The sequence below is a fragment of the Sinocyclocheilus grahami genome, unplaced genomic scaffold, assembly GCF_001515645.1.
Source record: "Sinocyclocheilus grahami isolate Dianchi unplaced genomic scaffold, SAMN03320097.WGS_v1.1 scaffold207.1, whole genome shotgun sequence".
Lineage (NCBI taxonomy): Eukaryota > Metazoa > Chordata > Actinopteri > Cypriniformes > Cyprinidae > Sinocyclocheilus > Sinocyclocheilus grahami.
The window spans coordinates 1154538-1181241 of NW_015505386.1; the positions used below are offsets into that span (position 1 = coordinate 1154538).

The window sequence follows — 26704 nt, forward strand, 5'->3', positions numbered from 1 at the left end:
CCTGCCGATGATGATCGCGGGCTCCAGCTCCCCGTGTTTGTTGATGTCCTTGTCTGCCTTAGGAGTGACTGATACTGCGGAGAAAAATAAGGAGCATAGCGCCAAAATCTTCCAGTTTCTGAAAGGAGAGCTTGGGCTTAGCGATGACCGGTAAATTAATAAAAAAAATGGCGGGTTGAACACACTTTGAATGTACTGGTTACTTACCTACATTAATATTTGGCAACTTGTTTGAAAGTTACAATGTAGTGCGTAAAATCTAGTAAACTTAACATATACATATATCTGAAAAGACAGACCAAAATATTATTGATTGACATTGATTTAATGGGCGTGTCTATTTTTGTCCAATAAAATGCTTCCTGGAATGATAATGTCCCTCCCCCTTAATTACAAATCCCACCTGCCACTAGCAAATCAGCGTTCATTTTTAATAGTGGCATTGCTTCAAAATGGCCACGGAATAGTCTAATTTATCAGCTGTGTTTGTCAAGTACATGGATTCAGAAATTTGCTAAAAATTAAATGGAAAAACAATGAAAACGCTCTTGAATAAAGCATCTGTGTAATTCATTCAGGAGTTTTGGGATGATGTGGGTAGCATTTGCTTCCAGGGTAGACAAGCAGTTTGGATCTACAGTATGCGTTTCATGGTTCAAGAAGAAAAGAAGAACACTCACTTTTCTTGCACACAAATAAACATGAAATACATTGTAATTGTGAAATCATACTATTTATTAGTGATACTGTGAAAACGGATTCTTCAAAGATTATTGGACTATGTTTTACAAGAACTACTTAAATTAACTCAGCATCTTACTAATGATTCTTTGTAATTATTTTTGAAATTTACTATCAATTTCTGAAAATCCTACACAATTTTTTTTTAATGTATAGACCATTTTACCACCAGGCAAGTTTTCTAAAGATGTTCTAAAGTCATACAAGTAGTTTATTAGTATAATATTTAAGCTATGTAGGGGGTGTCTTCAATGTGTTAGTTTTAGATAAAAAACAACAACAATGTTTTGACAGCAATTCTTCCAATTAAAATATGATATTTGAAGAGATGAACGTTCTATGAACTGTCACGATTAAAATACCCTCGAGTTCCGACAGATGGCGCTAGTTGCAAGAGAAGAATGAAGAAAAAATGATTCCAAGTTTATAGCTAAACACAAAGTTCTCATTTCATAGTCGAATTATAGTGCTTAAAAGCTTGATCAATTTAAAGTGGTGATAATATTAAGTCATTCTGTGTTCAAATTCCACACACTCACGATGAGCCGTTTGTCTTTCCCCCAGTTGGCAGAGGGTTAGGAACAGAGTTCAGCGGGGTGTGGTGTGGTGTGGTGTAGCAGACGCAGTAGTAGGCGATTCTTGTGCAACGGGGAACAGTCATTTCATTACAGTTTTCACTGGGTTGAGTTTTAGTATAGAAGTCACTCTTCAGAAAATGTCTTTGGAAATGTACTTGGATCTGTTTTCGCAGCCATGTCGCTCTGTTTACATTTTTGCCCAAAAAAACGACATCCAGTTCGACTACAAGAAGATTTCGCTTTTTGAAGGTACAATATTGTGTTACAGTATCTTAAGCCGTGTTAAGTGCATTTTACCTTGATTTTGCAGCAAAACTTCTTTATTGGAAGGAAAAACTTACAGACTATATGGAAGTTCTTCATTTTCATAAAGAAATGCAACAGTCTTTTTCCACTTTTTGTTATATTTCTGTGTGAGAAGTTGTGGTTAGCAGTGTTGGGGGTAACGCATAAGTAACGCGAGTTACGTAATCCGATTACTTTTTTCAAGTAATTAAAGTAACGCATTACTTTTTCATTTACAAGATACTATTTGAGTTACTTTTTCAAATAAGTTAGGCAAGTTACTTTTTTTTCGATATTTGAAGAGATGAACGTTCTATGAACTGTCACGATTAAAATACCCTCGAGTTCCGACAGATGGCGCTAGTTGCAAGAGAAGAATGAAGAAAAAATGATTCCAAGTTTATAGCTAAACACAAAGTTCTCATTTCATAGTCGAATTATAGTGCTTAAAAGCTTGATCAATTTAAAGTGGTGATAATATTAAGTCATTCTGTGTTCAAATTCCACACACTCACGATGAGCCGTTTGTCTTTCCCCCAGTTGGCAGAGGGTTAGGAACAGAGTTCAGCGGGGTGTGGTGTGGTGTGGTGTAGCAGACGCAGTAGTAGGCGATTCTTGTGCAACGGGGAACAGTCATTTCATTACAGTTTTCACTGGGTTGAGTTTTAGTATAGAAGTCACTCTTCAGAAAATGTCTTTGGAAATGTACTTGGATCTGTTTTCGCAGCCATGTCGCTCTGTTTACATTTTTGCCCAAAAAAACGACATCCAGTTCGACTACAAGAAGATTTCGCTTTTTGAAGGTACAATATTGTGTTACAGTATCTTAAGCCGTGTTAAGTGCATTTTACCTTGATTTTGCAGCAAAACTTCTTTATTGGAAGGAAAAATTTACAGACTTTATGGAAGTTCTTCATTTTCATAAAGAAATGCAACAGTCTTTTTCCACTTTTTGTTATATTTCTGTGTGAGAAGTTGTGGTTAGCAGTGTTGGGGGTAACGCATAAGTAACGCGAGTTACGTAATCCGATCTTTTTCAAGTAACTAGTAAAGTAACGCATTACTTTTTCATTTACAAGATACTATTTGAGTCACTTTTTCAAATAAGTTAGGCAAGTTACTTTTTTTTCCAATTTATTGATTGTCAGCTCTCCTGTCATGTTGAGAGAAATCAGAAGATGTTACTGTAGATCTAAAATAAATATGAATATGCATTAATTCATCTCACTCACAAAAAAAGCACACAGATTCAGTATTCCTCAAAATGAATAAAAATAATGCAACTCAGAATATGATGCGAACCTGCAATAATTAAATGATAAACAACACAAATATCCTTTATGTATTTGATCCCATTCTATTAACCAATGTCTTTGCTTCTGACCTTCGATGATCCAGTTCAACCATACTAATAAGCACAAATTACTCTAGACAAACATTTGACGAGCTGCGCAAAAAATCGCGCGAATATAAACGTGGTTTTGCGCAGCTCGTCAGTGAACAACGGCTCTGTGTAGTTAATGCTGCTCAATGTGAAAGCCCGCAGGTGATGGAGATTTACAGCTGATTACAGAACCGGCTTCACTGATAAGATGCGCGTTAAATATCGCATGCGATTTATCGTGCAGCCCTACTTTTGGGGTTTGAATTTCTTCTTCTGCATTCTACTGTACAGACGTAAATTTACTTTCCCTTCAGCCTGAGGCTTATTCATTTCACTTTTGGTGTGAAAAGGCTTTTATATTTGCCAAAAATATAACTTTTTTTATTTTACAAACAAACAAGCGAGCCCTGTCCAGATTTAAAAAGTAACGCAAAAGTAACGTAACACATTACTTTCCATAAAAAGTAACTAAGTACCGTAATCAGTTACTTTTTTATGGAGTAACGCAATATTGTAATGCATTACTTTTAAAAGTAACTTTCCCCAACACTGGTGGTTAGACTACAGAATGTAATCTTTTATTGATATAGGCAGATGTGGCTAGAGGTATTACTGGATTTAATGCTGTGAATCACTAATCTGGCAGTTACGCCGTTCCTGCACGTCTTAGAGCTTTTACATTGTGCCAGTTGTACACAATGATCACCCTAATATTATTATATGAGTATTTTTCCAAAACGTAAATATGAGATCTGTCCCTCAGGTTATCAGTATAGTGAAGAATATGGGAAAATCAGCCTGCTAAGAAAAGTACCAGCAATCAAAGATGGAGACTTTTGCTTGGCTGAAAGGTATGTGGTCTATGGATAGCAAGGTTTTCCATGTTTTCAGTTTAATTTAAGACTTAATAGTGATAAAAATAGCTTTTAATAGTATTTTAATTAGTTTGTTCCTAGGACACTCCCAATATATATATAGGCTAGTTAAAGCTTTTTTTTTTAAAAAGTAACTAAAATAATATTTAAAATATATATTTTTTAATACTTTTCTTTGACGTTAAACCATTTTAAGTCATTTTGAGGCCCTTTGGAAATTTCTGAAGCCCTCTGGTTGAAAAACACTGTTCTAGAATGTAAGAATCAGAGACACCTGTTTGTTTTGTGTCTCTTGTGAAACTGTTCATAATAAAGTGTTACTTCCTGTAGTGTTGCGATTATGCTGTACCTGGCTGAGAAGTGCCACACTCCAGACCACTGGTACCCAGCTGACTTGCAGAAGCGTGCTAGAGTAAACGAATATCTATCATGGCAACACTCTGCCATACGGATACATGGATCCAAGATGTTCTGGTTTAAGGTGAGTGAAGTAAATTTATTTTCATTCAAAGGTACTGTGTCTGTGTTAAACAGAACAACATTTAGATTTCAGCAGCTCCCAAGCTGATGGTTCACTCCTGTTGTTCTGTGACCTTGGGACTGAAGCCTACCTAGTCTTTAGAATTGCTACACAGTTAACTGCTAACTTTTTAGTGTACTTATTTATAAATGGAATTAAGTAGTTTTCTTATTTTGCTGTAGCTCTTGATTCCAAAAGCTTTAGGAGTTGAGATCCCTAAGGAAAAGATGGACAATGCAGTAGAGGATCTTAATGCATCACTAAATCTTTTTGAGGAGAAGTTTCTGCAAGACAGACCGTTCATTGTTGGTGATCAGATCTCATTGGCTGACTTGGTTGCTATTGTGGAAATCATGCAGGTAGGCCTATGTATGCAAATTATTCAGTTTCGGATGAAGCAATATTATGATTTGAGGATTTAAGCCAGATGATATCTGACAGTCGTTTTATACTTGATAACGCCTTTTTGTTTCAGCCTGTAGGTGCTGGTATGGATGTGTTTGAGAACAGACCCAAACTCAAGGCATGGAAGGACAGAGTCAGAGCAGAAATTGGGGCTGAGCTGTTTGATGAGGCCCACCAGGCAATTCTTTATGCCCAGGAGGCAGTGAAAACCATGGACCCCAAAAAGATGGAACACTTCAAACCTAAAATTTTGAGATATTTCCTCTCATAAACAAACTGGTAGACATTGTTGGTTAAAACAGTCAGTTATTCAGGAAAAAGTACTTTATCATTTTCTAACTACACTTTCCATTTGTATAATCACTAAGAATGAAATTAATTAGCTTAAATTGTATACGACATATAGCCTTTGTCATTTTTCAGTGAATGAATCCAATAATCATCAATGTTTCTGTGTGACCTCAAAAAGAAGCAAACTGTGAAATAGCACGTTTCCAGCTGTGTTCGCTCTCAAAATCTGAATGGCTGCACTGTGACCTTATCATTTGAAAAACTAGGCAATAACACAGACACTCAATACAGCATTGTTTCAGAAAATCACTTAACACCCATGGGAAGGAGCTGGGAGGAATGTTTCCTCCCTCTGTGTTTATGGAATGTAATCAGATATTATATGGTTTCCTGACAAATTCCTGCAACAACAAAAAAAATGCACGATAAGGAATATCACATTTTGTTAATTTCTTGAAGAGAAAAGGGGTTGTCAGCATTTCCATCTCTCCAATATTGTCAGTAAATCTATCTTTTGTGATCAGTCTCTGTGGTGTATTTATTTGACCCTTTTCTCTATAAGAGTTATTTATTTTTAGATTTATTTATCTAATTTATTTGTATTTCATTCTTCCATGTTATTCTTGACATGGAAGAATGACATGGAATCCCATGTACGTGGGACAAAACAGGTCCAGCAAGGGTAACTGCTATTAGCTTTAAAAAATTTAAATATTTTAAATTGTAAATGTCATGAGGGATTAATAATAGAATGTATTTAACACAATTATCACCTTCAATTTAATTTTCTCATTATTATACCAGATCTGTGTTTCTTAATGTCTAAAACAGTGTGTCCACAGAGAAGGGTTCAATCATTCATTTGCAATAAAATGGATAAAAATGTTTTTTAATGATGAAAAAGAGCTTGTTTTATCAAAAGCAACACTTAATAATATCTCCTATCAAAGCAAGGTTGTTTTTTTAATGATATGCATGTTTCATAAGATTTTAAAGTTGGGTCCCCACTTTTTGTCGACACCGTCAGACATTCAATAAAATGTAATAAAATCAGGGAATATTAGGGGCAGCTGTCACTCTAAAGGACCCCCTCTTGCCACAGTTCACCTCTGCAGAGTACAGCAGTGTCAGACAGGCTCTGCTAAGTTTTAGTTTTAGAATATTTTAAATCCTAATGTTAATATTTCCTTTGTCACAGCCATGATATGTCAACACCATCTTCCAATTTCTGAGGAAATTATTTGAAATATTTAGATAATTTTCCTCTCCTGAAGCAGGTTCCATTAGCATCTAGCATCAACAGAAAAACATAAAATGGCTACCACATGAACTCCATTGGTTTTGTGAAAGAAATGCCAAATTTGTCAACACCGATGTCACCAGACTCACCACCATAAGATTTTGTGTTCCAATGATATATCAAAATACTTAAATGTGCCTCTTGAATAAAAGCTTTATAAACAATAACATACTCACTGTTTGTTGTTTGTTTTAATACAGTAATTGACTGATTCAATGTATTTGATAGTTAGAATTATTCCAAATCCAGGTTGTCGTCACCACCGTCAGTTGAATATTTTGATAATATTTCATTATGATATTTTATATTTGTTATAGAATTGTTGGTCACAAGTGAAAGTGCAATCTGTCTGCTAACACCAGAATGTGTTTTGAAATGTTAAAAACATCTTGAATGCTGTTAAAGATAAAGTTGAAATTATATTACACAGTCCAAGGTAAAAAAAGCACATTTTGTTAAAAAAGAGAAAAGTCGGGAGGTTGTATCAAAGCATAGCTCAGTAGCTTAGTACATGTAAGATACATAAATGTAGCTTCATTTGTCTGAGTACAAGGTTTTATTTTTTCAATTTTGCACCCTGTTTTGTCCCACTTCTCAAAAATGACTGTACTACATTCGAATGCACTTGTTGGGCTTTGTGGCTTTCTGTTAAGAGGAACAGATAGTAAAATCTGGGACAATAACTAAAATGGTAGTTAATTTTGCATGAAAAGCTATCATATGGCTTCAGAAAAGCTGAAATAACGGGCATGAGTTGTACCGTTGGATTTATTTTTGTTCAATTATTACTTGGTTTGAGAGGCTCATGGTAAACCTTCACTTGTTATCGTCAGGAGTAGCATAATTTGCCTATGCAAAATATGGGCTTAATTAATTTGTGGGCAGTTGTATTCGGCAGTAAAATAATGGTCAAGTGAGAGGGAGCTCAGTGGTACTTCAAAACCTTGTTTAGACCAAAACATCAGCTGTTTCCTCTGGACACCGTTCACTTTCATTGTGCAGAAAACAGCAGCGTCATCATTTCAATACTCGGACCCACCTTCAGTGTGGATCGTGACAAAAAAATGTCAACCATTCCTTTAAAACTGTTCTTGAGTAGTACATGATCTTCAGTCTCAGAAAGTGAAACGACAATTCAGCGGGAAGCGTGTAAAGCTTGGACCGCACTGCGGCGTCGTGGAAAGTTAATAACCTACAAAACTTGTGACTGAGTGGACAGGAAGGGAAATAGAAGTATAGTTAATTTTACGGTTTGGTTCCAGCGATCATAATGAGCAAAAAAGGATGCTGTGATTCAGTAGGTGAGTGTTTTTTCGACTACTACACGTCAAAGATATTAGTGATAAGAAGCAGGAAAGTGGGAACGCTGAATCGGTTCACTCAAGCTTTAGTCATAGCCTACGTCATCGGGTAAGCTCACTTGTTCGTATAATAAATCCATAAGAAACTGTGTATTCTTAAATAACTTCCTTGTTTGATTACAGGTATGTGTGTGTTCTTAAGAAAGGCTACCAGGACACGGACACCGTCCTCAGCTCTGTCACGACCAAAGTGAAAGGCATTGCTCTCACAAACACTACTGAGTTGGGTGAACGGATCTGGGATGTGGCTGACTACATCATCCCACCTCAGGTAGACCGTCGATTTGACGAAGAGGAGGTACAGGCTAGACGATTGAAATGCCAGCTAACATCACTGGTTCCACCACCTTCACGGGTTATGAAGAGGATATGGCTGCACCTGCATGCTCATACATTGTATTGTGTTAACTCTACTCAAGGGCTGTGTGCACTCTTTTGGAATATACACAGATTTTGAATAATGTCTCTTGGGAAATCAGTGTTGGGTGTAACAAGTTTGGTTTAATGATCTTAAACCAGTGGGTTTCAAACTTTATAGGTCCAAAGTCATTCAGACTTTAGTCAATATTACTACACTAGAAAGGTTTTCGTTTTCATGCTTATTCATACGTACAGGCTGTCAAATAATTAAACTTGATTCATTTCAAATAGTTTATTTTCAAAAGTTAGGGAGACTAAATTAATATATGCTTAAAAAATGTTTTTCTCATTTTCTGAAAGCAGACTTGTATTTAAAACTTGAACTCGTTACATACACTGCTCAACTAGCCTTTAACGTTTCAAAAGAAACAACATGAGTCAATATCATGTTGTTTTGAAGAGTACAGAAACCACAAAATTTGCCTATACAAATTTGCTAACAGTTGTACGCTGCATTAAATAATGTCAAATGAGAACTCAGTGGTGCTGAGTTCCTCCTGATTCTTAGATTTTGCATTTTAATTATTAATGATTTAAATATAATTGATTTGAAATCATGTTAAGACATTTGTTTGATAAGTGTCTTATACACTGTTGTTTTTCTTTTTTACTTTTCTTTTTTTTATTTCATCAAAACGGCACAGTAAACATTTGACCATACTTAAATAACTTCCTTGTTTGATTACAGGTATGTGTGTGTTCTTAAGAAAGGCTACCAGGACACGGACACCGTCCTCAGCTCTGTCACGACCAAAGTGAAAGGCATTGCTCTCACAAACACTACTGAGTTGGGTGAACGGATCTGGGATGTGGCTGACTACATCATCCCACCTCAGGTAGACCGTCGATTTGACGAAGAGGAGGTACAGGCTAGACGATTGAAATGCCAGCTAACATCACTGGTTCCACCACCTTCACGGGTTATGAAGAGGATATGGCTGCACCTGCATGCTCATACATTGTATTGTGTTAACTCTACTCAAGGGCTGTGTGCACTCTTTTGGAATATACACAGATTTTGAATAATGTCTCTTGGGAAATCAGTGTTGGGTGTAACAAGTTTGGTTTAATGATCTTAAACCAGTGGGTTTCAAACTTTATAGGTCCAAAGTCATTCAGACTTTAGTCAATATTACTACACTAGAAAGGTTTTCGTTTTCATGCTTATTCATACGTACAGGCTGTCAAATAATTAAACTTGATTCATTTCAAATAGTTTATTTTCAAAAGTTAGGGAGACTAAATTAATATTTGCTTTAAAAATGTTTTTCTCATTTTCTGAAAGCAGACTTGTATTTAAAACTTGAACTCGTTACATGCACTGCTTAACTAGCCTTTAACGTTTCAAAAGAAACAACATGAGTCAATATCATGTTGTTTTGAAGAGTACAGAAACCACAAAATTTGCCTATACAAATTTGCTAACAGTTGTACGCTGCATTAAATAATGTCAAATGAGAACTCAGTGGTGCTGAGTTCCTCCTGATTCTTAGATTTTGCATTTTAATTATTAATGATTTAAATATAATTGATTTGAAATCATGTTAAGACATTTGTTTGATAAGTGTCTTATACACTGTTGTTTTTCTTTTTTACTTTTCTTTTTTTTATTTCATCAAAACGGCACAGTAAACATTTGACCATACTGTTTACTGATGGCAGTGAATGTAATTTAGCAGTTTACACCATCTCTAAGCAAATGAAAAGTGTTCATGCTTCTGGCATTATTCAGTTATGAGGAAGTATATTTTTAGGTATTACTTGAAATCACGTTTTTTTGAATGTTTCAGGAGGATGGATCATTCTTTGTGCTGACCAATATGATCATCACCCCAAATCAAACACAGTCGAAATGTGCTGAGGTGAGTCATTATGGAAGGCATAGTTCTCTTTTGTCACTAACCGATTAAAACAAACGTTACTGGCTGAAATCAAATACCAAATAGTACCGGTAATAGGACAATTCAATTATTTGAAATAATAGAGAAAAAATCAGCTTAACTAATAAGTAGTAGAATTAGAAAATTGCTCACATTTTTCTGTCAGTATCTTGTATCATGTATCTTAATCTCATTTTAACTTGTGTAACTTAGAATCCGACCCCAGCATCCATATGCACTTCTTACCGGGACTGCAGAAGAGGCTTCAATGATGCTCGTGGAGATGGTATGGCTCATACATTAAATGCAAGATTACTCTACCTGTGACTAATGATCTTTGCATTCCCATCTGTTTAGACAGCAAACATCATTTTGTATAAATAAAACAATGCATTTGATTTTTTTCAGGTGTTCAGACAGGTAGATGTGTCAATTACAATGACACCGTGAAGACTTGTGAAGTGCTGTCCTGGTGTCCTTTAGAGAAGATTGTTGAACCCCCAAAGTAAAATCCTATATGTATATATATTGTATACACGTGTGTGTGTGTGTGTGTGTGTGTGTGTCATTTCATTTCTTTAGATGTTGGTAATTACGTTTTTTTTCCCTTTCTTCTTGACGTTTCAGTCCACCACTTCTGGCAGATGCTGAAAACTTCACTGTGCTCATAAAAAATAACATTCGTTATCCCAAATTTAATTTCAACAAGTAAGCTTTTTGAATGCATTATTGTTTCTACTTAAATGGATGAAAAAAAGTGAATGAATTGTCTGCCATTGTTTTAACGGAGTGAAACATGCTCATTGTGTCCTTACAGAAGGAATATCCTACCAAGTGTGTGTGTGTGTGTGTGTGTGTGTGTGTGTGTGTGTCATTTCATTTCTTTAGATGTTGGTAATTACGTTTTTTTTTCCCTTTCTTCTTGACGTTTCAGTCCACCACTTCTGGCAGATGCTGAAAACTTCACTGTGCTCATAAAAAATAACATTCGTTATCCCAAATTTAATTTCAACAAGTAAGCTTTTTGAATGCATTATTGTTTCTACTTAAATGGATGAAAAAAAGTGAATGAATTGTCTGCCATTGTTTTAACGGAGTGAAACATGCTCATTGTGTCCTTACAGAAGGAATATCCTACCAAATATAAATAGCTCCTACTTGACACAGTGTGTATTCAGCCGCAAGACAGACCCTGACTGCCCTATCTTCAGACTCAAAGACATTGTTGAAGAGGCTGAAGAGGATTTTCAGACCATGGCAGTCCATGTTAGAGACTTCATTTATGTTTATCTGACATTGCTGAATTAAATTGGCTAATGTTAGACTTTTTTAACAGCATTTTGTGCACTTTTTTCCTTCTTCTTAGGGGGGAGTGATGGGAGTGCAGATCCGGTGGGATTGTGACCTTGACATGCCACAGAGCTGGTGTGTGCCTCGCTACACTTTCCGCAGACTAGATAACAAAGACCCTGAAAATAACGTGGCCCCCGGATACAACTTCAGGTAGGAGGTGTTTGCACTTAGAAAAAGTGGTTTCTGAGAGGAAGTGAGGATGCATTTTAAATAAGTTTGATTAAATCTTTACAGATTTGCTAAATATTACAAGGACAGTGATGGCACAGAGACTAGGACGCTTATCAAGGGTTATGGTATACGCTTTGATGTCTTGGTATTTGGCCAGGTGAGACACTTTATACTTTCTAATGTTACAGGTTAGCATTAACTTAGTCATTTAACACATACTAAGTACTTTTGTTTCTAATACAGGCAGGAAAATTTAATATCATACCAACACTTCTGAATATAGGTGCAGGCTTGGCACTTTTAGGCCTGGTAAGTATGTCTGTTACTCATTTGAATACAATAATTTTACAAATTTGAGCTAATATGGGGAAACATGAGCTAGTGAAAATTCAGTAAAAACTTTTCGGTGTATATTTCAGTGACATTCAAACTATGCATATATAGAGTTGTGACACTGAAGACAGGAGTAATGGCTGCTGAAAATTCAGCAGCAATCAGAAATAAATTACATTTTAAAATATTTAAATATAAAACATTTCTTTTAAAGTGTAATAATTGTTCACAATATTACTGTTTTTACTGTATTTTGTTTAATCAAATATATGCAGCCCTGGTGAGTATAACAGACTTGTGGTCCATTTCAGGTGAATGTTATCTGTGATTGGATTGTCCTGACATTTATGACAAGAAAGCATCATTACAAAGAGCAGAAGTATACATATGTTGATGACTTTGGACTTGTGAGTATCTAAGGCCTCATTGAGCATCCAAATGTTTGCTACACTTAACTTTTTAATAAATATATTTGGTATTTTAACATAAACCTGGGTAACTTTCTGTAATTGGTTATTTAAAGTAGTTCTTGTGCCTTATAGTAGTTGTTTTGTTATTAAGAAACTAACATGAGATATTTCTTTCAATTAGTTATCCAATGAAGAAACATAGAAGATCTTCAGGCTCCCGATTCAACACTAATTCTATGCAAATTTCATTATGAAGTTCATGTATTTCTCAGGTTTACAAAATGACCAATCAAAGTAATGGTGAATAAAAAAATACATTTAGATGAAATTATCAGTGTGATTTATTTATTCGCTAGCTTTGGGCCATGTGGGTTCTGTTAGCTTCCAAAAGGGGACTAAAAAAGAAACATTACGTCTCTGGAAAAAAAATGCAAATACTAATGTTTTAGATCCATTGACCGTAAAGCTGTCGTTTGTTCACCCTTGGAAGTTTACCGAGGACGCCTAGGTGTTGGTCGAGAAGCACTACGAGTTAAACTTGCATCCAGTAGGGGTCAGTAGAGAAACACACCCCTCAATGTTTCTAGTTCAGGAGGAAGATCACAGCGACCCTTTACCTCCCGTGAATGCATGATGGCGGCCGCGTTGAGAGGGAGTCTCGTAACATTGGCCAAGGTGAGTCTTGAAAAACGATTCTGTCGTTTGCTCAAAGTTTACAATGACATAACCCTAATTTGTTTGTCTGAGCCACACGGCCAAATACAGGATTAACTGGGAAACGAATAGCGTTATTTAGATGCGTAAGGCAAGTCTGGACTGGAACACATTGGATGTAACAGTAGCAGTACAAAAAAAAAAGAAAAGTCAGATCACATCTCACAGGAGAGGTCCATTAGAAATTGTCTGGATGTAGAGATGTAAACAATTTACCTAGACTTCCATTCTAGGTACCATGGTAAATTATGGTATGTGGTAACACTTTGATATGTCATTAAACCCCGGATATACGTGAATGAGCAGAATGTTACTTTTTTTACATTTTTATGATTTAATGTCATGATGAAGCTTGAATAACAGAAATCATAGATTGCCAGGGCTGTCAACAGTTTCGGGAATTGATGCAAGGGGATGTTTCCTCTTTACTAGTAAACTTAACATTTTAAAATATTGGCTGATTAATTGGCTTGACCGACAAATGACCTGTCACCACCTGTAATGCACCTTTTCAAACCATACAGGTGGTTCACACAAACCATAAAACAAAAGTATCTGTGACACTCCAGAAATAAGAGCCATCTTTATGATCTCATTTTTGACCCCTCAGGGTCTGAGTGGTGCCCGGTTGCAGCCGTTGTGCGCCCGCTCTTTGAGTGTGACCTCCAGTCAGAATGTTTCAGAGAGTCCCCCGGCGAGGGCAGACAGCACCTTCAAGGTCACCATGGTCCCTGGAGATGGAGTTGGACCTGAGCTGATGACTGCTGTCAAAGAGGTTTTCAAGGTACTGATGCTCTTTCTCAGTCTTTTTTCAGACACGAGTAAATTTTAAGCCTGAATATGATATAATAGGCTTTAGTTTATAGCAGTGGTTCCCAAACCTGTCCTGGAGGACCCCCTGCCCTGCACATTTTGTATGTCTCCCTAATCAGACACACCCAATTTAGTTCTTGCAGTCTCTACTAAAGAGCTGATGAGTGGAATCAGGTGTGTTAGATAAGGGAGACATACAAAAGGTGCAGGGCAGGGGGGCCTCCAGGACAGGTTTGGGAACCACTGGTTTAAAGGGTTAAACATCTGATCTTTAGTGGTCGTCTTCTCCTCCTTCGCATCCCTCTCTCATGTCTTCGTTTCACTTGTTCCTAATGCCCTTTTCACCTCACTTTCTAGGCAGCTGATGTTCCTGTGGAGTTTGAGGAGTTTCACCTGAGCGAGGTGCAGAACATGGCCAGTGAGGAGAAACTGGAAGAGGTGTTGTCCTCCATGAAGAACAACAGAGTCGCCATCAAGGGTAACATTTCTGACTGCTGATCGTTTCGTAATATTTTGGCTGTCAATTTAGCAATTTAGTGCAAGCTTATTTATATATTTTTTTATTGACAAATGCTAATTTGGCATTTAAAATAAATGTTGTTTTAATTCTCCCTGTGCTTAGGAAAGATTCACACTCCCATGGAGTACAAGGGTGAACTGGCATCATATGAAATGAGACTGAGGTACTTTGATATTATCATTGCTGCTTTGTGCTGCTCATGGTTCTCCTGTTAGTTTTTGATTGATAGATTTTTTGTGGTATGTTGTACAGGAGAAAGCTGGACCTGTTTGCCAATGTGGTTCATGTGAACAGCCTGCCTGGCTACAGCACCCGCCATAATAACCTGGATCTGGTCATCATACGGGAGCAGACGGAGGGAGAATACAGCTCTCTGGAGCATGAGGTACTTGCTGTTCTCACATCATTTATTTCTGTGTGAGATGCATATTTTTTACGGTATTTATGTAATTGATAATCTTCTCTTCCTGTGGGCTGTTGACCAGAGATTTGAGACACTGAGTTGAACTCGAGAACCAGTGCTAATTTCTTGAATCAATTTGTATTTTGAGACAATGAAATAGTTGATCCGATTCACATATTGGGCTAAAAGAATCACCATCTGGAAAATAATTAAAATTTAGGTACGTTCCTCACAGAGAGCTAACATTTTGCTTTGGATGATCATTTTGCATGATGCTTTGTGTCGTTTTATTTTTATATTGAGAGATGTGGATATCAACTATCATATGAAATAAAAAAATTAAAAATCTGATTATTTCTCTCTTGGGGTTTACAAGAAACGGTACAGGGGTTTGGAACAACATAAGGATGAATTAATGACAATTATTGACCCAAAAAGTTAACATTCTTTAACACAAACATTTTATTTAGGATAATTAAAGTTGACATAGACACTGTAAACTTTTGCTTTTAACATAAATATGATGATAGTTTACTGCGCCTTTCAAAACCAGTATCAGCAAAAGTAACTTTTGAAGCGTATTAATTTTTTTCTTAAACATTACCAACTTTGTTTTTTAAAGACATTTCTTATGCTCACGAAGGCTGCATTTATTTTATCAAAATATAATAAAAACAGTAATATGTGAAATGCTGTTACAATTCAAAATAGCCTTTTTATATTTTAATATGTGAACCATGCTGTTTATTCCTATGATGGAAAAGCTGAATTTTAAGCAGCGATTACTCCAGTTTTCAGTGTCCCATTCTAATATGCTGATTTGGTGCTCAAGAAATATTTCTTATTCATATCAATGTTAAAAAACAGTTGAGCTGCTTAACATTTTTCTGGAAACCGTGATATATTTTTTTTCAGGATGCTTTGATGAATAGAAAGAACAGCATTTATTTGAAACAGAACTCTTTTGTAACATTACAAATGTCTTTACCGTCACTTTTGATCAATTTAATGCATTTTTTATATTGCATTAATGCATTAATAAAAGGATTAGTTTTTAAAACTGTTGTGTACATCTGTGTTATGAGCACCTCTGTGTTTGTAGAGTGTTTCAGGAGTGGTTGAGTGCCTGAAGATCATCACCAGGGAGAAATCTCGCCGTATCGCTAAATTTGCATTCGACTACGCCACCAAGAAAGGCCGCAGCAAAGTGACCGCTGTCCACAAAGCAAACATTATGTAAGTATGAAGGGATTATTCCACCATACAGTTTTAAAGCTGAACACATAGACTCGCTCATCTCGGATTATCTTCACAGGAAACTCGGGGATGGTCTCTTCCTGCAGAGCTGTGCGGAATTGGCTGAACTTTATCCCAAGATTAAATATGAAAACATCATCATTGATAACTGCTGCATGCAGGTATAGTTTCCAGTCTTTTATTATTAATGACCAGCAATTAGAATGGCCTATATATATTTAATTAACATATTGTTCTGTGGCCCACAGCTGGTGCAGAATCCTTATCAGTTTGACGTGTTAGTGATGCCAAATCTCTATGGCAACATCATCGATAACCTGGCAGCAGGGCTGGTGGGCGGAGCCGGCGTAGTTCCAGGCGAGAGTTACAGTGCAGAATATGCTGTGTTTGAAACGGTTGGTGTCTAAATCTTGTATTTCATTCCTTCATTCATCATACATGAACTGTAACAGTTTCAGACTCGGAATAAACTGCTTTGCAGTTTGTATGAGGACTTAACAGTGATTCCTGTCTTCTTGTATTTTCAATCAGGGTGCCAGACATCCCTTCGCTCAGGCTGTCGGCAGGAATATCGCAAACCCTACTGCTATGCTCCTCAGTGCATCCAACATGCTGAGACACCTCAAGTGAGTCTCCCACTGTTATCCAGCATTGATATTCCATATTTACTTCATATCTTGAGTTTAACCTTTAAATTGTACCATTAATTGCTGTTTTGACTTTTTATTCCCATTAAACATGGTTTTCAGTAGAGCCCGACCGATATATCGTTTTGCCGATTTTATCGGCCGATATGAGCCTGTCGCAGATGTATCGGTGAATATGCTGCCGATATGCCACTGATGTGAACATTTTTTTTACAGAACATAAAATGCAAATAAAATGCTTGTAAATGGTGTAATTGCGTAGTTTGCTTAAGTGTATGGAATACCATTGAAACTTTGAATGGCCATATCTCCGTAACGGCGCGGCGGATCCCTTCAGCTCGAGGAACCCTCTTGAACGCCGAATCGAGTGTACGTCTCGAGGCCCCCTTTTGAATGAGACCACCCCGCGTCGATAGCCCCCGGGTCCGAGAGTTACGGGCGGTTAAATTCGTGGTCGGGCGCCGACCAATCTGGCGATCCCAGGGGGTTACCGACACACAGAGGGTGTCGTTCAAGAGGGCTCCTCGAGCTGAAGGGATCCCCTGAATTTGGTGGAGATCTGCCTCCGTGGTCGCGAGATGGTGACACCAGCCAACACTTTCACTTCAGTAAGGAGGTCTCTAGTTCAGGCAGCAGCATTCAAGCGTTGTCTTATTCGACCGTAAGTGCCCTGCAAAGTGGACTTCACAGGATATTCCGCCATGATTCCAGTTCCAAGGGAACGTACACGTTACATTCAAAGGGCATTAAAGTGCGCAAGATGTGAATTTAAATTGTATTTATTTACAAAGGTATATTATGTCACACTTCTCTAGTAAGTTTCATCTGTGTATAAAGACAGTAGCGCAAATCCGTGAATGAATGTTGCGAAGTGAAAAACTTCAACGGAATAAAGTTGAATTTTGGATAATAAAGTTTAAATTGTTAAATGCCCAGCCTCCATTACATATATCTGTCACGTCATTATAAGTGTTTGATCACCACATTTGAGAGATCATTGCAAAAAATGTGTTTGGATATATATTCTGTTTATGTATATACTGTATGTATCTCAGTGAGCATAAGAGACTTCTTTCAAAGACGTTTAAAACTGTTAATTATTCTAAACTTTTGACCAGTCTTGGTGATTGTATTGATGTGAGTGGGTTTTTTTCTTTCAGTCTTGAGTATCACTCAAACATGGTATCTGAGGCTGTCAAGAAAGTTATCAAGCAGGGCAAGGTAAGAGATGATTGTGTGTGTTTGTGTGTTCAAGTCTGAATGGGAGAGAAAGGTGTATTGTGTGGCTGATAGAACTATATGCAGCTTATATACCATGTAGAGAACATGAGTAGGTGTGTTTCAGTGTTTTTTCTATGAGTTCAAGATGCACAGTTTGTTGTTGATGGATGTTTATGCATGGATGTCTGTATAGTCTGGTGGCATTGGTTTTCATCCTAATTGGTTGGTTTTCCTTTGCATCTGGCTTGGAATGAATGACCCTAACCACACCACAACACAGCACTATATCTTTAACCCTGAAACACTTCTAATATATAAATGAGTTTTAGCCCATCCAGTTTTTTTTCTACATTACACTTTGGTTGAAACCCTCTGTGTTTTATGTGGACAGTTGGGGCTTTTTGGTCAGTTTTGTGGGTTGAATTTCTGCTGACTCTCAGACATCGTCCTTTCTTATATTTTATGACTGTCATCTCATTTAAAGTCCTCATGAAATAAGTCTTTCATTTTAGCCATGACACGTTTTTTTATTGAAAGAGTATGTTTGGGTGGAATATATCGAAGGGCTCATCCCTTTTTTGGTGAAAATCCATTAGCCTTTAGTTTATGCAAATAAAACACTTAGTAGGTCTCATTTGTTACAATTTAAAACTGCGCAAATTATTATAAACAATACTTCTGCCGCATTTATTAAGCTTAATGTTAAATTCAAAATTTACTATACTGATACATTTTTAAAATATGTGTCTGTTTATATTATTTAATGCATGAACGGCAGGAACAAGCAATGAACTACTGTATTAACTAACAGCAAAGATTAATAATATTAATGTTACCTTTTTGTAAAGTGTTACCAAAAAAAAAAGAAGAATAATGTTCAAGCATTCGCACAACGACATTTATGGTTGGCTCTTGCGACTGCAAGGGAGCTGGTAGATCGAGATCTTTTGTGGACACAAACAGGAATTATGTCGCTCCGACGTCCAGTCAAGTGTGCTATCCATTGTCTGCACTTGCTGATAAGTTGCCATGCAAATTCACCCGTTTTCTGTTTTATAAATCAGAGTTTTGCTTCCACTCTGTCGTAGTTTCCTCGCCACTGCAGTGCTAACATGCCTAGAGAATACTGGATTGAAAATCTAGTCATTCATCACACTATAGCTTTAGTCTCATTCACTGAACATGTGCCTTGTATGAATGGTCACATTTGTCCAAAAAAAATGAAGGAGCTGTGTATGTCTATATGAAGAGACTTTCTATATTGTATTTTTACGTTTTGAATGTGTGAGAGAACATTTGGTTAGCTGATGCAGTGCACCTCAGTATTTATGATACTTGCTGGTTATTGTTGAACCATGGAGAGTGTACTGTACAGGTTAGAATTAGAATCTTAAAAGATGAATGTTGATGCATTAATATTGAGACTATTTTCAAGTTGCGTTTAGCGCTGTATAGCAGCTTTGCAGTAATAAACAGGAAAAACAATGTGTTAATGTTGCAAAATTCATCAATTTTGAAACTTAGATTGATGTTAAAGACAATAATGTCATTATTCAGCTCAATTCAAATTCAGTGTAGTTTTAATTCAGTTCAATCACAGTGTCAATGTTGCAAAGTTCAAAAATAAACAACCTAAAAAGCAGCTTTGCAGAAGACAGTCGTGTTATTATCTAGCTCAGTTCAGTTAAAATTTGTGTTCTCATCCGATAGTGTCAGTACTGTCAGATTAATAATATTTTCTGAACATTAATTCTTTTAATCCTCAATTGAGTAAGCCAAAGGCGACAGTGGCATGGAATCCAAACTCTATTCGTATTCTTTTCTTTATAGGCTACCTACTGTGATGTATGCAGTGCTTGGACAAGCAAATATGAAAGAGCTTGTATGAAATCCTGCAATGCACTTAGTTCGCTCCAAATCAGGAAAACATATTTTGTACATTTTGTTCTCTGCATTCTTAACAATTCAGCGGGTGTCATAGTATATTTGATGTCATCGGTCTAGTCTCACCTTGCTTGGGTTTCTCTTATCGACTCGTCCTGTTTGGACCTGTTATTACTTCTCCCTGCAAGCAACGAGGTTATGAAATAGACCTACACTTTTGGCAACCAGAGCAGCTAGAGATGACGCCCTGTAGTTCTCCCACAGCTTAACTTTTGCGATGATCCAACCATCTAAGTGAGTAGTTAGATGGCACTACAGCAACTGCAATACCTGCAGTGTAATTTTCATAGGCATTAGGTAATATTTTGCATACATTCTGACACAATTACAACAAAGTGCATTCTGAAAGCTTTTTAAAATCGTAGTTAGAAAAATAGACATTTTATGTTCAATTCCTGAGAGATTATTTTGTAGTAGTATGAACATGCCCAATTTTTGGTATGTACTCTCTGTGTAGTGTCATCATATCCATTCCAATCATAATGCGTCCATTTAACATGCACTGTCAAGTAAAGCAGAATAGACATGAATGCACGTGCGTTCTGATTGCAAGGATTGCAGAGATTTGTTTTGCAATAATCCAGTCACAGAGCAAGCCTTGCCTAACTTAAAACTATCACATAGTCTACAATAGAGCACAAGTGTTGTAACATTCATATGTTGTCTCTATTCAGAACCACTGATGTAACAGACTGTATTGCTTTAAGATGCTGCTTAAAAACTTAGCTATATTTATTCAGATATGTATTACTATATGTATTACTTAATTACAAATGCTACCTGTTCAAACATTACCAGTAATAAAATGTTAAGGAATATTCTGGCAAGCATGTTGTCTTTTTCAGTAATATCATTACACTAAATAAAAACTGTGCTGTACATAAATGATGCCACTCCCAAGAGAAATGTTCCATTATTCAGCTACAATGATTGTTTACATAGTTGAAATATAAGTATAAATACGTAGAATAAAAGAACGATGAATATGCCAGAATATAATAAAAACAATAAGAATTCGTTTTGTGTTTTGTTTTATCATTCATAAAATCATTATGCAGTGGAACGAAATGGTTTAGAGACAGAATATTTCCTTTTTAAAATGTTGAACAGCCTCATTGTTATTAATAACTAAAGTTTCCCACCCAAAAAATATTGTGTATTTAAGATGCTATTAAAATGAATCAACAATAAGCAAGTATTTTTTGCACAGCATTTATTGTTACTTACTAAAAAATATAATTATTTATGGTTCATATTAGCTCAGTTTCATTAAATAATGTTAACAGATACAACTTTTGATTTGAACAATGTATTAAATGTTGAACTTAACTAAGATTATGTTTTAAAATTATTTTTCAACTGTTAACAAATGAACTAGTTATTTTTTTTCTATAATAATATGTTTTTTTTAATCATCAATATATAAATGGCTTTTAACAGCCTAAGATGGTTTGCTGGAGCCCCATCCTGGTCTGGTTTGCTGATGGTGTTTGCAGCAATTTACCAAATTGCCAGATAAACCAGTAAAACACCTTAGACTTCATTAAGAGTTTTTAAGGGATAAATTATATGAATTTTAAATGAAACCGACCTTGACATATTAACGTAATGTATAAGCTGTTTTTTTTTTAATTCACATCAAATCCCTGGCAGGAACACCTGTATCAGACTGCTCTCTAACGCGCAATACCACAGCCGGCCGCAGGGTGGCGCATTGCACTTAATGACCTCCTCCCCTCACCGCAACACCTGACGCACGGGGCCGAGGAGAAACGGCACGTTTCCTCTCAGAGCTGTTAAAGTGGTTGTTCTGAGCTCAACCTTCATGCCATGGTTTGGTTAGACTTCTTAAAAGGCGGCTGAGGAGACGCTTGATAAAAGGCAGATAATTTTAAACCATTCATATGTAAATGCATGTACGCATCCGGAAAACTGAGCAAAAAAATGCTCTGTCTTTTTTTAGATCGTTCCTCAGAACTCTGGGCATTGTAAAAATATCGTATTTTTCAGTTTTATTTATGAAAGTGTCAAGACTCTGTGAAAGAACTTTAACTAACTGCAGAATAATGAAACACATAAATCCACACCAACTATATGTTAGAATATTTCTATATTTTTATGATAATGCAGTCATTAAAATACCAATGAACTTCCATGACTTATGCAGGCTTTTGTGAATTCTGGATTAGGACTTTTAAAAATCGTTCTATAGAGAATCTTGCAAAGAGAATTCTGTAGTTGATCAAATATTTTAGAGCTGAAAATAACAAAAAAATGACAGTAACAGTTTGCTTAGTCTTTAAATATAATGCATTATAAAAGTATTTTGAATGCATTAATTATGCCTTGTAATGCATCATATAATGCACGGTATGAGCTCATGAATAATTGTAACCACAGTTATAAAACATTATAATACTTATCTACTCATCGTTACACCTCACTATAATGATTCAATAAATTTTATTTTTTTTAATTAAATAATACTTTAAATATTATAATGCATTTTAGCTTTGGTTACAATTATTTATGAAACCATACATTCAATGATATTTTTTAATAGTTAGTGCTTATTATTACTAAAATACAAAAATATTTAAAATTTTAAAATAGGAATCCTAAAAAACTTAAAATCTAAAAACATGCACTGGCAATGTTGTTTTAAACACTGTTAAACCGTTGTTTTAAAATACCTCACAGTACAATGATGTATGCATATGGTAATCAAATTATATAACATAATCAGTATTTTCAATGACTTTGTGGGGGTGGGGGGGTCTGCCGAGAAAAGGGAGGGGGAGAGGAAGAGAGACACGCATATCTTTTAGTGGAAGTCAGGCAGATTGTGCGCCAGAACGCAGGCGTGATTTCTGACTGGATACAATGAGACATTATCAAAGATACTTCACTTGATACATCGTGTCAGTTTTAGTGGTCTCAGACTGCATACGTTGTGAAAATATAAGTGATGTCTGACTGGATGAAAAAAAAAATCCCAAACGGAGTACTTTGTAGCAGTCTGATTTCTGACTTGATTAATATTTGCGGCGTGAATGGTTCTGGATCTGTGAATGGTTCTAGGCTGAATGCATAGTAAAGATAATGCTTCGTGACTAGATATTGTGCTAATATTACTAATTTATAACTGGATACAATACAGTATACATTATTACGGACTCAGTAAATTGTAACAATGTTGGATGGTTCTAGACTGAATATTGAACCAATATTTATTTTTGACTTGATATATTTTAGCAATATCAAACATTTCTGGACACCTAGCAATATCATTGTTCACAGACTGTGTAGCAATATAAATGATTTCTGGCTGGATACGCTGTTTCAATATCAATAGGCTAGTTTTTTATTTTGTTTAATTTCAATAATTTCCGAAAACAGTTCTGACTGTATATATTGTAGCAATATGAATTATTTCTGGCTGGGTAAATTGTTACTATTAATGGTTCCAGACTGGATAAATTGTGGCTATGTGAATGTTTTCTGACAGCATACATTGTTTTGATATATCCTAATAATATTAATTATTAAGTGGATATATTGTAGCATTTACATTGTACATGTACATTGCTGTAGTATTACTTTTTTAACTGGATATATTCTAAAAATATAATGGTCTCAGACTAGATATATTGTAGCAATGGCAATAATTTCTTATTAGTAAAAATATGAATGTTTTCTGACTGGATAAATTGCAACTATTAATGGTTCCAGGCTGGTAAATTGCAGCTATGTCAATGCTAGCTAACTGGCTGGATTGTAATGTTAGGAGTGTGCAACTGGACTGTTTACATTGTAACAATATAAATGATTTCAGACTGGATAAATTGTAACTATTAATGGTTCCAGACTAGATACACTGTAGATATGCATATTCTTTCTGTCTGGATACATTGTAGCAATATTACACCCTCTAAAAAATGCTGGGTTGTTTCAACCCAATGTTGGGTCAAATATGGACTAACCCAACTGTTGGGTTAAATTTTGGTTACATTTTTAAATGAGCTTTTTAACCCAACAGTTGGGTTAGTCCATATATTCAATATGCCAACATTGGGTTGAAACAACCCAGCATTTTTTAGAGTGTAATCATCCCAGACTGGATACATTCTAAACACTGTAACAATAACGGATGGGAAGACAATGAGAGTCCAGTGTGTTCGCGTCACGCGCTGAAAGTGAACATATTGATCAGCGCTTTGTCGCTGCATGTTTTTAAAGGGTGGGCTGTGTGTGGAGAGAGGAGGGGACTGCAAGGGAGCTGGTAGATCGAGATCTTTTGTGGACACAAACAGGAATTATGTCACTCCGACGTCCAGTCAAGTGTGCTATCCATTGTCTGCACTTGCTGATAAGTTGCCATGCAAATTCGCCCGTTTTCTGTTTTATAAATCAGAGTTTTGCTTCCACTCTGTCGTAGTTTCCTCACCACTGCAGTGCTAACATGCCTAGAGAATACTGGATTGAAAATCTAGTCATTCATCACACTATAGCTTTAGTCTCGTTCACTGAACATGTGCCTTGTATGAATGGTCACATTTGTCCAAAAAAAATGAAGGAGCCGTGTATGTCTATATGAAGAGACTTTCTATATTGTATTTTTACGTTTTGAATGTGTGAGAGAACATTTGGTTAGCTGATGCAGTGCACCTCAGTATTTATGATACTTGCTGGTTATTGTTGAACCATGGAGAGTGTACTGTACAGGTTAGAATTAGAATCTTAAAAGATGAATGTTGATGCATTAATATTGAGACTATTTTCAAGTTGCGTTTAGCGCTGTATAGCAGCTTTGCAGTAATAAACAGGAAAAACAATGTGTTAATGTTGCAAAATTCATCAATTTTGAAACTTAGATTGATGTTAAAGACAATAATGTCATTATTCAGCTCAATTCAAATTCAGTGTAGTTTTAATTCAGTTCAATCACAGTGTCAATGTTGCAAAGTTCAAAAATAAACAACCTAAAAAGCAGCTTTGCAGAAGACAGTCGTGTTATTATCTAGCTCAGTTCAGTTAAAATTTGTGTTCTCATCCGATAGTGTCAGTACTGTCAGATTAATAATATTTTCTGAACATTAATTCTTTTAATCCTCAATTGAGTAAGCCAAAGGCGACAGTGGCATGGAATCCAAACTCTATTCGTATTCTTTTCTTTATAGGCTACCTACTGTGATGTATGCAGTGCTTGGACAAGCAAATATGAAAGAGCTTGTATGAAATCCTGCAATGCACTTAGTTCGCTCCAAATCAGGAAAACATATTTTGTACATTTTGTTCTCTGCATTCTTAACAATTCAGCGGGTGTCATAGTATATTTGATGTCATCGGTCTAGTCTCACCTTGCTTGGGTTTCTCTTATCGACTCGTCCTGTTTGGACCTGTTATTACTTCTCCCTGCAAGCAACGAGGTTATGAAATAGACCTACACTTTTGGCAACCAGAGCAGCTAGAGATGACGCCCTGTAGTTCTCCCACAGCTTAACTTTTGCGATGATCCAACCATCTAAGTGAGTAGTTAGATGGCACTACAGCAACTGCAATACCTGCAGTGTAATTTTCATAGGCATTAGGTAATATTTTGCATACATTCTGACACAATTACAACAAAGTGCATTCTGAAAGCTTTTTAAAATCGTAGTTAGAAAAATAGACATTTTATGTTCAATTCCTGAGAGATTATTTTGTAGTAGTATGAACATGCCCAATTTTTGGTATGTACTCTCTGTGTAGTGTCATCATATCCATTCCAATCATAATGCGTCCATTTAACATGCACTGTCAAGTAAAGCAGAATAGACATGAATGCACGTGCGTTCTGATTGCAAGGATTGCAGAGATTTGTTTTGCAATAATCCAGTCACAGAGTCTTAAAGGAATAGTTCACCCAAAAATGAAAATTTCCTGAAAATGTACTCACCATCAGGCCATTCAAGATGTAGATGAGTTTGTTTCTTCATCAGAATAGATGTGAAGTGAAAAGCTAAATTTCTCCACATGTTAATTGGTTGAGTTAGTGCTGGGCGGTATGACCAAAAATTTATATCATGGTATTTTTCAAAATTATACCGGTTTCACGGTACATGACGGTATTTTTTTTTTCATGCATGACCGGGTGTTAACCATATTTTCTACTGATTGAGAGAGGAAATACTGCAGTATATTGACTTAGAATGCCTTATTTTACTGTCTTGATGAGTGAATATTGTCAAAAAATACCACACTAAATAGTGACTAAACACGAACCCTTTTAATACATGTTAACCAGGAGTCACTCTCATTTATAATCGTGGCATCGTCTGATAAAATCAACATGCATCTACACTAAAGAGCGGCTATGTGGTTGTTTTGGCTATATTACTTTTCTGTCTCATGCAGCGCACTGCCTGCGTCTGAGTAACAAGAACTGGCGTTCGTGGGACAGCACTGGCGAAATCTTCCAACTGAACCATAGCTAAGGTTTATCCAAAAAAGTTGCTAGGTTTGTCAGTATGAATATTCTATGAAAAAAAAGCCGGTAACACTTAGTAACACATACAGCTGTTCCCTCACCACAGTGCAACAGTGAAAAGGGACCCCTTTCAAACAGTTTCGCGTTCCGAATGTTGTTTAAGCGACATACATGTGTACATACATACACATACGTATTGCAGTATTTTAAAAATTCATATCATAACAAAAATAAACACCGGTATTCGGTATGAACCGGTATACCGCCCAGCACTAGGTTGAGTCCTGTACTTGTGGATTATTGTGAGGATTTATCAGCTGTTTGGACTCTCATTTTCACGGCACCCATTCACTGCAGAGGATCCATTGGTGAGTAAGTGATGTAATGCTAAATTTCTTTAAATCTGTTC

At 36.2% G+C, this 26704-nt stretch overlaps 4 protein-coding genes across 5 annotated transcripts in view; all 4 read left to right on the plus strand.

Annotated features, from left to right (window-relative positions):
• The window catches only part of LOC107595707 (coiled-coil-helix-coiled-coil-helix domain-containing protein 10, mitochondrial-like), a 3594-nt gene extending 3440 nt beyond the window's left edge, over positions 1 to 154 (plus strand). Inside the window, exon 4 of the mRNA XM_016286202.1 lies at positions 63 to 154. Within this exon, the coding sequence (XP_016141688.1) occupies positions 63 to 154 (92 nt within the window). The remainder of the gene's footprint in view (positions 1 to 62) is intronic.
• Positions 155 to 2176: 2022 nt separating this feature from the next.
• LOC107595683 (glutathione S-transferase theta-1-like) lies at positions 2177 to 5599 on the plus strand. Its single transcript, XM_016286175.1, has 5 exons — positions 2177 to 2407; positions 3752 to 3839; positions 4194 to 4344; positions 4566 to 4742; positions 4859 to 5599. The coding sequence occupies exons 1-5, from the start codon at positions 2296 to 2298 to the stop codon at positions 5057 to 5059; spliced, it is 729 nt and encodes a 242-aa protein (XP_016141661.1). The 5' UTR covers positions 2177 to 2295; the 3' UTR covers positions 5060 to 5599.
• A 1392-nt stretch (positions 5600 to 6991) lies between these two features.
• Positions 6992 to 12627, plus strand: p2rx4a (purinergic receptor P2X, ligand-gated ion channel, 4a). Of its 2 annotated transcripts, XM_016286172.1 has the most exons (12): positions 6992 to 7789; positions 7864 to 8011; positions 9951 to 10022; positions 10254 to 10326; positions 10449 to 10545; positions 10668 to 10748; positions 11165 to 11306; positions 11407 to 11543; positions 11628 to 11721; positions 11808 to 11873; positions 12209 to 12304; positions 12489 to 12627. In XM_016286172.1, the coding sequence occupies exons 1-12, from the start codon at positions 7650 to 7652 to the stop codon at positions 12507 to 12509; spliced, it is 1167 nt and encodes a 388-aa protein (XP_016141658.1). In that variant the 5' UTR covers positions 6992 to 7649; the 3' UTR covers positions 12510 to 12627. The 2 variants fall into 2 exon arrangements, with proteins under 2 accessions (XP_016141658.1, XP_016141659.1); XM_016286173.1 differs by lacking the exons at positions 6992 to 7789; positions 7864 to 8011 and adding an exon at positions 9030 to 9121.
• A 194-nt stretch (positions 12628 to 12821) lies between these two features.
• Positions 12822 to 18587, plus strand: LOC107595681 (isocitrate dehydrogenase [NAD] subunit beta, mitochondrial-like). Its single transcript, XM_016286174.1, has 11 exons — positions 12822 to 12982; positions 13632 to 13805; positions 14192 to 14312; positions 14457 to 14517; positions 14607 to 14739; positions 15860 to 15993; positions 16073 to 16175; positions 16263 to 16409; positions 16546 to 16640; positions 17822 to 17882; positions 18163 to 18587. The coding sequence occupies exons 1-11, from the start codon at positions 12938 to 12940 to the stop codon at positions 18202 to 18204; spliced, it is 1116 nt and encodes a 371-aa protein (XP_016141660.1). The 5' UTR covers positions 12822 to 12937; the 3' UTR covers positions 18205 to 18587.
• Positions 18588 to 26704: the final 8117 nt, after the last annotated feature.